Source organism: Numida meleagris, chromosome 11, assembly GCF_002078875.1.
Source record: "Numida meleagris isolate 19003 breed g44 Domestic line chromosome 11, NumMel1.0, whole genome shotgun sequence".
NCBI lineage: Eukaryota > Metazoa > Chordata > Aves > Galliformes > Numididae > Numida > Numida meleagris.
In genome coordinates, this window is record NC_034419.1 from 6,632,777 (window position 1) to 6,646,499 (window position 13,723).

General features: G+C 46.3%; 1 protein-coding gene and 1 long non-coding RNA gene across 3 annotated transcripts in view; one reads left to right on the top strand and one right to left on the bottom strand.

The window, feature by feature from the left end:
- FGD3 (FYVE, RhoGEF and PH domain containing 3) overlaps nucleotides 1-7,531 on the bottom strand; it is a 101,906-nt gene extending 94,375 nt beyond the window's left edge. Inside the window, exon 1 of one of the 2 annotated variants that reach the window (XM_021409281.1) lies at nucleotides 7,016-7,531. In XM_021409281.1, coding sequence (XP_021264956.1) covers nucleotides 7,016-7,169 — 154 coding nt within the window. In that variant the 5' untranslated portion in view covers nucleotides 7,170-7,531. The remainder of the gene's footprint in view (nucleotides 1-7,015) is intronic. The other variant, XM_021409278.1, reaches the window with a different exon arrangement.
- On the top strand, nucleotides 8,331-11,192 carry LOC110404717. Its single transcript, XR_002442470.1, has 2 exons — nucleotides 8,331-8,590; nucleotides 9,864-11,192. It is a non-coding gene; the product is annotated as an uncharacterized LOC110404717 (long non-coding RNA).

The window sequence follows — 13,723 nt, forward strand, 5'->3', positions numbered from 1 at the left end:
GATGAAATCCACAAACAAATAATTCCTTTTTTGTCTTATTTATTCAGTTCTCTATTTTTCTGTACACTGGAGCATCTTTCTTTCACTTCTGCAGTGTCCATAAGTTTAATTTTAAACATACGTTCCTCAAAATCTCTTCCTCCTTCTTTCAATGGTTTCTGCATTTCACAGAATCATTGAGGTTGGAAAAGACCTCTAAGATCATCTAGTCCAACCATCCACCTACCACCAATACTACCCACTGAACCACGCCGCTAAGTATGACACCTACCCTTTCCTTACTTACCTTTGCCTTCTTTTCCACCTCAGTCAACCCTTTATTCCATCCGCTTCACTTCAACACAAACATTTTTATTCATTGTTTTGAAGATGTGGGTGAAATTCCACACTCCCTCAAGCACCTTCAGATACACACAGGGATGGCAGCAGGTGACATCGTATCTCCGCAAAACTTATTCTAGAATACTGCGATGTTTGTGGAGCGACAACCAAAATACGCTGAACAGGTGATTCTTACCAAACATGGAAAAAACACATCTGGAACCTTCTCTGGGCCTCCTTTCCCCGTTCCTTCCCCATCCCCAACGTCTGGTACAGTAACTTTCACCCTGTTCCAACCTCAAGGCCCAGAACGATTGCTGAAGTAGCAAGAATCTCATGAATGTAAATATTTGCTCAGGGTTAAGTTACCAAGAGAGAATTTCTGCTCAGAGCCTACAAGCTCAAAAAGAAAGAATAAAGAGGGGCCAAGAGTTTAAAAAAACTAGTGCCCAGTGTTAAATTCCTTCATTATAGTTAGACACCTGCCTGCTTTTCAGAAGTCTAAAACAAACCAGAGAAACCGCTGATGTCCAAGTGACATTTAGATGCCTCCCTGCCCTCCAAAAAATACTGGGACTATTGGGCTCTTTGGACTTTAGGAAATGGAAGGCTTCAAAAATCTCTGTACAGCTTGCCATGATGATGCCCAAGGAAGTGTATGCTGCACACACACTGTACCTGAGTACTCATCCAAAGGATGTAGGCTGGGTTTCCAGTATCAGGCTGATGCCAAACCAGAGTCCAAAGTCCCAGTGTTTCAGCCTTACACATTAATTAACCAGATCAATGAGCAGCATAAAGTAAAGGCAGGTGTAGCTACACATAGCACAGTGGCTCTGTATGCTTCAGCAACTCAAAATACTTGACGAGAGAGAAAATGGCAAACACCATGCAAAATTCATTCATTCAGAAGTTCAGCAAAAACACTCTGTACTTCCACCTTTATTAAGTCAAAGAATTTCTGAGATGTGTTAAATCAATCTCTGAGGAAATTCAAAGAATTTCAGAAGAACTGCACTTCAGAAGAATTACATTCCAAAAAGAGAAGCTTCAGCCTTTAATGTATACTTTCAGTCACGTCGCTATTTTTGTCCATACTGCAGTTCGCGAGGACCTAAAGCATTTAACAGTCGCTCGCCTCTCACAGCCGTTTCCTGTGGTCTGCTCCATCCCACTCTGTTAACGCCTTCAAGATTCTGTCATCCAAGGAAATGCCTTTTCCTACTACTAATAGCAGATTCGAAGACCATGAATCGTACATTATTCCATTCACTGCCCGATGACAGCTTCTTACTCAGAGTCAAGAGCTCGCCTCAGAGCTGCAATCAATACTTCTAACACTGAAGTGCACTGTAGAAACCCGTACAATCTAAAAACTTAGAAACGGCCGTTCTTGCTTTTAAGAACTCTGAGTGCTCCAGAAAGTCACCAGCATCTAAAGAAAGTCACAAAGGCTGTCTCAGTGCCTGACGGATTCCTTCCAGACAGAAAAGCTCCTTCCCCAGGCAATCACTGCATGACACGGCTACAGAGAGGAGCCCAGGAAGGCTGCCAAACCTCCCCGGGGTGCCGGCCACGCTGAGCCCAGGCTTCCCTGCTCCTCCCACCAGTGCCCATTACGTCTCTCAGGCAGTATCTAAACGCATTCATGCAAAAGAAAAGTTAGACTTGGGCAACCGTTCTATGCTGCAGTTGACCACATTTATGTGCTGGCATGTCAGACCAAGCAACACAAAAGGAAGAAGCAATCTGCTGCCATCATGCAGAGGTGCTCCTGAAAGACACCCTGAAGGGGTTTGCAGCACTCCTGGCCCCGAGGCAGGCAGCTCAGCTCTCTGTTAACAGAGCTTCTGGAGGCAATGAGTTCATGGAACCACCTTTCTGAGCACCCCAAGGAGCGTGCAGGGAATCCTATGTGAGAAGACTGAGGTTATGTCACGCAAACCTCCTCTCCCCAACTCCACTCAGCCCCTCGCAGCAGTTCTAACACCAGCCTGCTGCCCCACACCACAGTCTAAAGCCAAATAATTCAGTGCAGCCCCAAAAACAAGGAAGTGGGAATACCAATAAATGAAATAGAGTTGCATTTTGCACAAAGACCAAAAGAGCAACAAAAGTCAGTGACACCAGAAAAAAAAGCAGGAAGTATTTGGAGAGGTAGTGGTCAGGGACAGCAGAGGCAACATGCTGTAAACAGTGTCATTACTGGGAAGCCAGTTCACTACAGGGCACCCTGGGTGCTTCCCACAGAAGTACACAGCGACCGCTGCCCAAAAAAAGCAATGGCCATACCAGTGAGGGAATGGAGAGGAGCATCAGCCTCTGCCTCCATTCAGTGGTGCAGGAGAGGACACTGCATGAGCACTTCACCGCGCTGCCACAGCCGTCCGGCACTGAGATAAAGCACGCAGTGTCCTAATGATACTGAGTACAGATAACGCGCAAAGCCATTGACTGAGGAAAAAAATTCAAAGACCCATAAAATTTTAAGACACTGTGAAGAGTAAAATGCAGACATGGTAATATGGTTTCTCCTACAACCTCCTGTAGGAGATGGCTGGGGAGTGGGGGTAGAGGGAGGGGCAGAACATTTCCCCTCAAGCACTCCGCAGCACCTCCACAATAGTTACACCAACAAAGGCCTTCTTGGGTTTCATGCCTCATCACCCCCAAAGCAGGGGGTTCTTGCCCTGACAACCTCCTGATTACCGTACACTCCAGAGAATGCAACACTGATGTGCAAATATCAAGCCCCAATTTCACGGCAGATTTTCACAGTGGAGGTGTGGGGTGCCACGCCTGGCAGGGCTGGGCCCTGTGCCTAGTGGGGAGCTGGGAAGGAGGACAAGGAACCTGTGCGCTGAAAGCTGGGGGTGGGCGAGCAGCACGGATCGATGGTGGGCACCTCATGGAGACAGCCACTGAGGAGATCCACCACCTCACGGGGACAGCCACTGCGGAGATCCACCACCTCACGGGGACAGCCACTGCGGAGATCCACCACCTCATGGGGACAGCCACTGCAGAGATCCACCACCCTACAGGAACGGCCACTGAGGAGATCCACCACCTCACGGGGACAGCCACTGCGGAGATCCACCACCTCACGGGGACAGCCACTGCGGAGATCCACCACCTCCCTCGTCATCTCTCACTTGTACTTTAGTTCACTTTACCTCAGGCTATCTCAAATTCTCCCTGTTTCCACATCTGAAAAATATATGATGTTAACTCCTTACTTAAAGGAAAGTGCAGGGAATCTGGAATAGGAGAGATATTTTGCAAATGGCATCAAATATTCATCATTAGACAACAATCATAAACCAACGTCTCTGAAGCAAAACATTCACTTTCACATTAAAATTTGATAATGTTAACAAAACAAATGCCACAGTACTTATTACTACTTTTAATATATAACATTGTTTATTCCACTCGGGTAAGTTAACATTCACATAGCCAACAAGTCCAAGCTCCAATACAATATCCACAACCAATCATGCAAAACAGGAGTATTTATTACTTAGTTTTTATTAACCACCTCTCTTTAATAGTTTCACAATCTTTAAGTTTTTATTATTTAGTAGAAGAGAAATATTTAAATTGTTTACAAAACAGCCTGAAGAAGCAAATGAATCTTATTCATAAGCATTTTAAAAGTTTGCAGCTGTTTTAGTAGGAGCCAGTTTACAGCCAAAGAGAAACAAAGCATTAATCACACCACGGTTACATTAACACTCACTCTCCTTTTGATTCACATAAGGACTACACGGGCACACTAACCAAAGGAGGACCATCTGCACCAGCATGACTGCTGTCTGATGGTCTTCTCAAGATTCCTAAATCGAAAGCAGGTACAAACAATTTGAAGGCAATACATTCATTGCCATTGAGTAGGGCCGGCAGCAGCAGATACACCTCAGTCAGGAACAAGAACATTCACCCATCGAACTGATCCACGTGGGAGGACAGAACTGTTTCCAAGGACAGCCCAAGGATGCTGTTTGGTTTTCACTGAAAACCAGAGGGAAATGCATGAATTTTAGATAGGATTTCAGAGGGCTGCACTCTCCACATTGTCCCATCCCACACAGCTTGCTTGAGAACAAAGCTTTCCCAAAAACAAACAACTAAGAACTTAATCATGGAGCTTGGAGTACAAAAACCTAGGGCTGCATTGAAAACAAACAAACAAAAAGCGGCCACAAAGCCTGTCTTGAAAATACTGCAATGCAAACAATGCACAAGTGAAAAATTATCGCCTTGGATTCCGACCTCCATGCTTTTCCTCCTGGTGTCACAGGGCCCCAATAACCTGCTCCCACTGCTCCTGACCTAGGACTCTTCCTCTTCCTTGAGCATGCTAAAGAAGCTCATCCCACACAAGAAGCCATGAGGACCATCACTGCTCTGTTGAATTCATCACTTTCATTGGCTGGAACAGAAAATTCTTTCCTGCATCTCTGACAGACTTCAAGTCCAAATATGCTTTCAAGTCTCAACTGCTTTGCACATCATCACCTCCAGTGATGTGGTACAGGGGACATTCACCAGAGCTCTGCAGGTCAGTCTCTCCTGTGGCACTGCCAGATCACACTGGATTTTCCTTAAGGAAAGGGCAACCAACTCCTATCTTCCTTCCCCATTGCTGTGGAGGATACCCTGCTGGGCTTGTATCAACACATTTGTAAAGAGACAGAGCTCCCCTGGAAAGACAAGGTCCTGGATTCATTTTCAGCAAGACATGCACTTAAATGCAAGGAGCCGCACTGAGGGTACACCGATTCCAGCTTCCTCCAGACTGGACTGAGCCTGGGCTCAACGAGCAGGGCGCATGTGATCCAAGTCACGAGAGCAAGCAAGCTCCTCATCTACAGACATCGCTTACACCAATCACCACACGCCAGCTGCTCTAACTTTGAAAACAGAAATAACTCACTCACCAAAGACAACCACAGTCACCAAAACTACATGTTCATGCACGTGGTGGGATATTTATAGCACCTACCTACCAGCATCTAACTTGAGACCTTTGGCTCCTTCTGTAACTAACAGAGCTAGGCTGCTAATGCGGGTACCCCAGACCACCTCCAGCAGGCTTCAGTCTGCACCACAGGACCTGTCTGCAAATGCAGCGTGCTGCAGCTCACTACCCAAGGAGCTCAGGAGATGCCAGAGGTCAGACTGGGCATCCCTGCAGCCAGGGCAGGGGGGGAGCCTCAGCAGGTCTGCAACTCACCGTTACCTTCCTTGGGTTTGTCCAGCCTTTACCTACCCAAGAAGCCAGGCAGAGGAAAAATTCTGCTTCTGAAATATTAGGATTTTTTCTTCAAAAGGAGGATCTCCTTTGAATTCTATTTGATTTTTATCACTTATCTCTAGCATTACTATGCAAAGGAGAAATACGGACAAAACCAGCTTGCCCATGTCAGCACGTGATGTTATAAACACAGCTCTCCTGGACTGAGTATCATCTGTATAACTAAAGCATCCTAACAAATGATACGAAAACTAGCTTACTACTAAAATACGCACCTTATCAAGAACATAAAAAACACTTTTATCAATGTGCTTATCAGCATATATTCTATGTGCATTGTGTCCACTTCTCCGCATGGACAACAAACCCAGTTCTGGTCGCTAACAATTGCCAATGGTCTCTTTCACTCCTTGGTGCTGCTGCGTTTCAGGCACTGCAAGAAGACGTTCGCCTCCAATTCTTTCCAATTGTAGAGCCATTTTCCTTTGTGTTAAAGTTCCCTCCAGCCTGCATGGGAACTAAGGTAGAGCGTATCCCTTTAACATAGCTTAACCACTCTTAGTATTTGGAATGGAAAATGTGACTTAGGTACCGAGGTTTAAAAAACAGCTACGATGTATGCAGCCAATTTTCTAAACATGAATCTCATAAGGATTTTTAGGGCTTTTTTCTTTTCTTTTTGCACGAGAACGTAGAGCTTAGGAGAGACAGCCAGCTCAACGCAACAGACCATTATGGCTCAGAGGTTTCCAATTTGCAACTAGAAATGGTTTACATTATAAGCACTAACAGCTCCAAAAGGTATTTAAAAAGGAGAGAGCGGAGCAAAAACTTGGCGTTTTGCGACGCCTAAATATGGATCGGCAGGAAATAAATTTGATCTCCGCAGTTAATAATAGTCCTACCAAAAGAAGCGTTTCACAAAACCGGTTTTATGTGGTTTTCGGAGAACTAAAAATACACGGCCGCAGCTCGGCGCCGCGCGGACCCCAGCGCCGCCGGACAGCGCGGAACGCGCCCCAACAAAGGTGCGGGAGCGAGCGGGGCGGCCCGGCCTGCGGCTGCGGGCTGCGCGAGGGAGGGAAGAGGCTGAAGGGAGCAGAGCGGTCCCACGCCGCGCGGCTCCGTTCCGGCCGCCCCGCTCGGCCCCGCGCCCCCCGCCCCCCCGGCCCGAGCAGAGGGCCCGGCGCCGCCAGGGGAAGGGGCGGGCGGCCGCGCTGCCCTCCGGCCGCGCGCACCTGGAGCGGGGCCGCCCAGGGGCCGGCCGCTGTCCGGAGAGCCCCCGCCGCCCCCACCCGGGCGCTCCCCGCGGCCCCTGACCGCCCCCGGCCTCCGCCGAGGAGAAGGCAGCGGGCGGCAGCGCAGCCCGCACGGAAACTTCTCCCCGGGGACGCGGGGTCCGGCCCGGCAGCGCAGCCTTACCCTTACCCTTACCCTTACCCTCCGGCTCCATCTGCTCCCGCCGCCGCGCTCCGGCGCTCCCCGAGCTGCTGCGAGTTGGGCCGGGCGGCGCGCCGGGCTGAGCGGTTACAAAGGCGGCCGCCGGGCGAGGGGGGTGGGTTTCCTCTCCCTCCCACTGCAGCTGCATCGCGCCATGAGGCGCCGCGAGCGGGACGAGGCGCCCCCGAAGGCGGCGGAGGCGGGAGGGGCTCCCAGCGCCTCGGCTCCAAGCCGCCCGCCCCAGCGCGGCCCGGCCCGGCCCGGCCCAGGCGGCGAGCGGGACCCGCGGGCAGGGAGGGAGGAAAAGAGGGAGGGACGGAGGGGGCCGGCTGCCCTGCGGCCAGGTGCAGATCCCGGCCCGGGGGCGGCGGGGGAGGGGAGCTCCGCACGCCTCGGCACTTCGCTGGGCCAGCAGGCCCCTCTGCCGGCCTCGGGGCGGGAGTAGAGACCCCGTCCCTCGCGGCCCGCCGAGCCCTTCAGGGGAAAGAAGGGCCCGAGGGGACAGAACTTCGAGGGGCTCCGCAGGCAGAAAGCTGCGGTGCTGTCAGGACAGGGCGCCCGCTGCTGCCAGAAGTTGGCCCCTTGGACAAGCGGTCCTCCTTGAAAATACCCAAGCTGTGTACCCCCATGTGCAGCAGGGAGGGTTTTCCCCATTTTGCTGGGCAAAGCCCCAGAGTCCTGTTGCATGTACAAAGCCAACGGAGTATGAAACTTCCAAAGGCTACAGGCAGCCCCACCAGCTGTTGTCTCCAGAGCCAAGTCCCCATGGTGCAGCTGCTGAGGCACGTGGCATGTGGCAAGGCCGAGCTGAAGGAACGCGTTCCATTGCCACAGACAGTTCACCACACCACTGTCCTTTCCTTCATTTACAGGGTGGAGAGCAAAGAGAAAATGAGCCCTGGTGTTGGGTCCTCTCAAACAGCCCAACTGCTGCTCTCCTCCCAGGAAACCACCCCACACCATAAAGTCTTTCAGTGCTGCTTGAAAAGCCGGGCCAGGACTGACTCACTGCTCTGTGCCTTGTCAGGGAAAGAATCAGTAAGGTTGGAAGAGACCACGAAGATCATCTAGTGCAACCATCAACCCATCCCCACCATGCCCGCTAATCACATCCCTCAGTGCCACATCTACACATTTCTTGAATGCTTCCAGGGACAGTGACTCCACCACCTCCCTGGGCAGCCCGTGCCAGTGCCTGACAGCTCTTTCTGAGAGGAAATTTTCCTAACACCCAATCTGAACCTTCCCTGGTGCAACTTGTGGCCATTCCATCTCGTCCTATTGCTAGTTGACTGGGGAAGAGGCTGACCCTCGCCTCACCACAATCTCCTTTCAGGCAGTTGTAGAGAGCAATAAGGTCTCCCTTGAGCCTCCTCCAAAACGAACAGTCCCAGTTTCCTCAGCTGCTCCCCATAAAGTTTGTGCTCCAGACCTTGTCAGGAGCTAGTGTGACTGAGCCGTGATGCTGCCCTTCGCCTACAGCCGGTTGTCCATTCTGTGCTGCTCACATGGACAGAGCAGCCTTTCTGCAGAAGGTGTGCAACGACCGAGTGGAGACCCCGTCCTCAGGTGAGGTGTGTGTTTGAAGGACGGCTTTCTGAGAGTTGGGTTATTCAGCCCCTCACTGCAAGAAGCGAGTAATGCTGAGGCCTAAAATCACATATCACACACTCTATCTGCAATAGAACAAAACCAAGGAAAACTCACAATAGCATTTTACCCTCAGGAAAAATGTCAAAACAATTCAGATATGTACTGGGTGGGCTTCAGTCTGTCTTTTATTACCCAGTAATCAGCGGTTGCTCCTTATCTTTCCCCTGAAATGACCGGCTTTGATGTAGGCGTCATGCAGTTTTGGGTAACTTTAATATTGTAGTGCAGAAGAATAGTTGCGTGATACAATTGATAAAAAATGGATTTCTTTGGACTAATTATTTCAGAATATAAGGACTAGTTCTAGAGTAAACCTATGAATAAGGTCTAGCTAAACCAGAGGAAGGAATTCTGAAGCAGATTTACCAGTAAGGAGCCAAAGTGGATTTCTTGACGTTACTTTGATGAATCCCATCTATTCAAGATGCTGCCTCAAAGCATTAATACACGTACACAAAAGTAATATGCAACCAGCCATTTCAGAGATTAAACACTCTGCATTTATCGCTGTACAAAATGGCTATAGCTCCCTGAAATTAGTCCTGTCCTTTAGTTCAACAAGACTGATCATCTCTGAAGGACTTTCTCATCAGAGCAGATCCGAGCTTACCAGCTATTGTTACACAGTTATCGGACATGGCCGACATTCAGCAGGAGAAACAGACTTAACAATTGTTGGATGTTATCCAAGTTCTTTGCTCTCAAGAAAACGAGGTCCTTGCTATAATGTATAGAGCTAAGACAAACAATTGTTTACATTAAGCATATTTGATATAGCACCATAAGAGCAAACGGCCATCATTCTTTAAAAGGGTTGTTTTATTTCTTGTGCATTTCTTTCCTCATCCTATCCAGCTTTTGGGTTTGATTGGTTGTATTTTCTCAAAGAGTTAGGGGATTTTTCATCGTAGGTGCTCTCAACTCTTACTGTCTGGGCATGGACGGTGTTTAATTTGCATCTCTGACCAGAATCTGTTGAATTCAATGAGCAATTCTGAAGGGAGTTTACATTTTAAGCAAATATTAAGTTGCGGCCATTGCTTTTGGCCAGCTAAGATAGTAACAAAGGGCCAGTGTAAGTTTCTTCGCATCTAAGAATAAGCCATTTCTTCAAGTAAGGAAAGTAATTTGCAGTCAGTGAGCAATTTCAGTAGATAAGCAACAAAGAAAGGTGTGCTCTTTTTTGCAGCTCTACTAAGGAGTTGAAGGAATAACGGCTGCTGAGAAGATGGGCTGCCACTACCAGCAAAAAGCAAACCAGCCACAGAAGTGGTTTTGTAACACAAAGGTGTTTGCTGGGAAGCTTCCTCTGAATGTTGCATAGTTGCTTTTTTTCCCTTGAATTGAGAAGCATCCAATCATTTAAGAGCGTGGGGAACAAAGCCTGGGAGTGGGATCTGGGGCATAGTTGGAGTAAAAGCATAGAGCTCAACCTTCTACTGACTTGCAGGCTGTAGATCCATCCCTGGCTACGCTCAGCCTTTCCTCCCAGCATGACTGTCAGAGCTGCCTCCCTTCAGTCTCTCATGAAGGAAGTCATAATAGGAACACATTTGTCTTGTCAACATTTCTGTCACTTCTGCTGTTCTCAGGCTCTAAGAAGTCAAAGCTTCTGTTAAATAGAATATAAACTGATTGTCTAATGCACTGAGCTGCATCTTTCTGAGCACTCTAAGGTCTTAGTTTTATTAAATCTTATTTACAAGTGCAAATTGCACTTAGTACAACATACTTCCATCCTTGAAGCTTTGAAGCACTGGGCAACATGCACTGAACGTTCCCTTTATCATGGGATATTTTCTGTTGTTTTCAAGCCCTTCATTTCTAAGGCACACGTATACAAGGCTGAGAGAAAAGGGTCGATACGTACAGCATAGGCAGTTAGTGAAGTTCACACAAACACTCGTTCTTTCTCCCTGCAAAAAGAAAAAAGTTACCTGTCATAACGCATTAAAATTCTTCTACAAGAAGAGTGCTCTCAACACAAATTAATTCTCCCTCATGGTAGGCTTTGCAGTTAAGTAAGGATTAATATTGCATGTCGAGGAAAGATAAATGTAAAGAGGGTAAAAATAACCTCTCATGCATTTAATAAGACATTGGAGACCAAGAAGCTAAGGCTCTGCAAATACACGGTTTTGTCTACATGCTTCTCATATAAGAGATGCATGTTGTGTTCTCTTCCAGATGATGTAATCCTCAGGGTGACCCTCATGTGCTTTTGCCATCATATGACACTCCTCTACTGGATATACAAAGTTCCTTTGTGTACAGATTCCTTATTTATAACTCTTAGAATTTTGATCAGAGCATTATTTTTTTTTTCTTTTTGCGGAGACTACTTTTAATTTGAAGATGAAGATTTGGAGATGGATATAACTTGTCTTTTGAGTATTTATGCAATCTCATTTTCATGACTCTGAAACTGCATCCTTTCAATTACAGATAAAGAAGTACTGCTTTATTTCTCATTCACAAGGAGATTAAACCAGCAACTGCAATAAAAATTTAAAATTTATGGCAGCACTGAGGCTGATTCTGTTGCTTTCACTTTATATTTACAAAAAACTGGGAATAAATGATTCATCAAAGGTGGCTTTCGAGGGGAAATACTTTGGAGATGAACCCCGCTGAGGTAGGGTGGTTTGTTGGGTTTTTTTTTAATGATACCTTAGGCATAAACAAGTTAATTCCATACTCACCAACACCAGTTACCAGAGCAGCTAGGAATCCAGAGAAAAAACAAGAACAGAGCAGTAGAGAGACAAAAATAAGGAACTGCAGATAAGAGTGAAGTAGTCTGACATCCAAGACACAGGTCTTGCAGCAGCTTTTACGCACAGGCATAAGATTTTATTAGCAGAGGGGAATACTTAGTGTTTAATCCCTGCTTCATGACTGACTGAAATCTGTGCTAGGGACCGTATTCCCTAACACTGAGGCATGTCAAATCCTGGACTTCCTAATCTCAGTGGTATTCTTTATACACCAGCCTGACAATTTTTTTCATATGCATTATTTCAGGTCTTCTGGAGGGTAATACACAAAGTTATGCTCTGGACTCTCTGAAAGCAAGCAGAAGTAGATTTATATCACAGATAAGCTGTGATCACAGTATGTCATCTTCTCTTTCCAAAACCTGATCTTCACAGGAACAAAAAATATTCTTCTTGGTGTCCCCAAGGAAGACAACAGAGCCATTATTCATCTTGTAAATGCTGTGCAAGGGAAAACAAGAATCCTGTTGCCCTTACTCTGGTATCAGTGATCTACAAGAACGCTGGATGCTTTGCTTCTCTCCTTTCTTCTGTGTCTCCGAGCACGAAACAAGGGTAGTGCCCTGGATCAGGAGCGGACTCCAGGTGTCCTGACTGGAAAGTTACACTTCATCTGCAACTATCTGCACGCACAGAAGATGATGATGATGAGGAGGAGGTGTTACTGACCTCTCTAGCTAAAAGCCAACATGTGTGGCAGCCAGCAGACTCCTGGTCTGTCAGTGAGTGCGTCTCTGTTTGCTTGCCACAACCAGAATACCAGGGTAAAATTAAGACAGAACACAGTAGTGTTGCAGAAACCTCTGTGCATATATTAGGTTGTGTTTACGGTGGTTCTGCATTTATATTTTTAGACTACGGAAAGGTGTAGACTCGTCAGACATGTATATCCATCTGCAGAATTAGGGATGAACTCAGTGACCCCAGAGGGTCCTTTCAGTCCCACATTTGTAATTTATTTTGTATCACGTTGTAAAGTAAATGAGGAGTTAAAGCTTGTCACCATTTGATTAACTGTTTCCAAACAAAACTGACTTTTACACTACCTCAAGAACAAGATATGCTTTATGAATGTAATCATCTGACATGGCACAGATATGTCAAGGTTGATATTTTTCAAAAGCGAAGCCTTTCAGGAACATAAACTCCATTATTCAAAAGGAAAAGGACAGAGGTACCTAAATGCTCCCGACTTTGAGCAGGACTTGGATGAGGCCTTTTGAGAAATTATTAGTTAGGAAGTAAGTAATGAAAATGGCATTGTACATTTCTACCTCAAAATTTTCAATAACACAAAATCAGCCAAACTGAGATTCTGTCAGTTTTTGCTTTGGTAAGCTAGGTATTAAAACTGGAATCTCTGTAACAGAGAAGGAAATACTGTTTTTCTGGACAGGGTTAGATTAGAAGTTTACTCTGGTTTGAAAGACACTAGAAATGCTAACTTTTAAGATATGCCATGATGGTCCAGCAGACTTAGCTTGGCTTTTCATCAGGAAGAGAGAATTATAGCACTTGATTTTTGTCATCCCAGTCAATATTAATCTGGGTGCAGAAACCAATGCTGGTTGAATTTGAGTTTCGCTAATGGCATTCTCATAATGTTATGGAAGTACTACAAATCAGTTACCTCAGTATTTGTCTAACTTATGGGTGACCCTGCAAATAAGTTAAAGCCAAATTGTTTAAAACTTCTTTTTAAAACTCTGAAAAAAAATCATCAGAATGGTTAGTACAATATTTACAGAACTAATACAAACGTTTTTCTTTTAAGAACAGATTCTTTGAGCCTTCAAGTGATTACTAAAGTTTTCGTACAAAAACACTCTTCAACCATCATGTATCAAAGTTTCAAACCAGCCATCGCCGCTTGCTCTTCTCACAGACCTAGACCATGCATTATCACAATCGTGATGAAGGTTTGCCTTCATCTTTTGTGTAAATAAGAAGTCTCTTTCTTGTTGAAGTCTTCTCTTTGCAAACTGAACCATTCAAAAAGGAAAAGATGGCAGAACGAGGGCAAACCATTTAACGTAGGTCTTTCTTGTGTAGTTATCAAATTCTATCGAAAAGAGCTTGGGGCCAATGTTTCCCCACACTTGCATGGACCTCCATGTTTTACCACAATTCAGTAGTGATTAAGTATCCTCTTTTTCTTGCCTTCATACCTTAACGCTCCCAATGAAGTCTATGTTTTCATTCAGTCTTATCATAGAGAGGGGCTGATTGGCTCTGGGAGCTGTTTTTACCAGGTAGTAACAGAATCTATCAG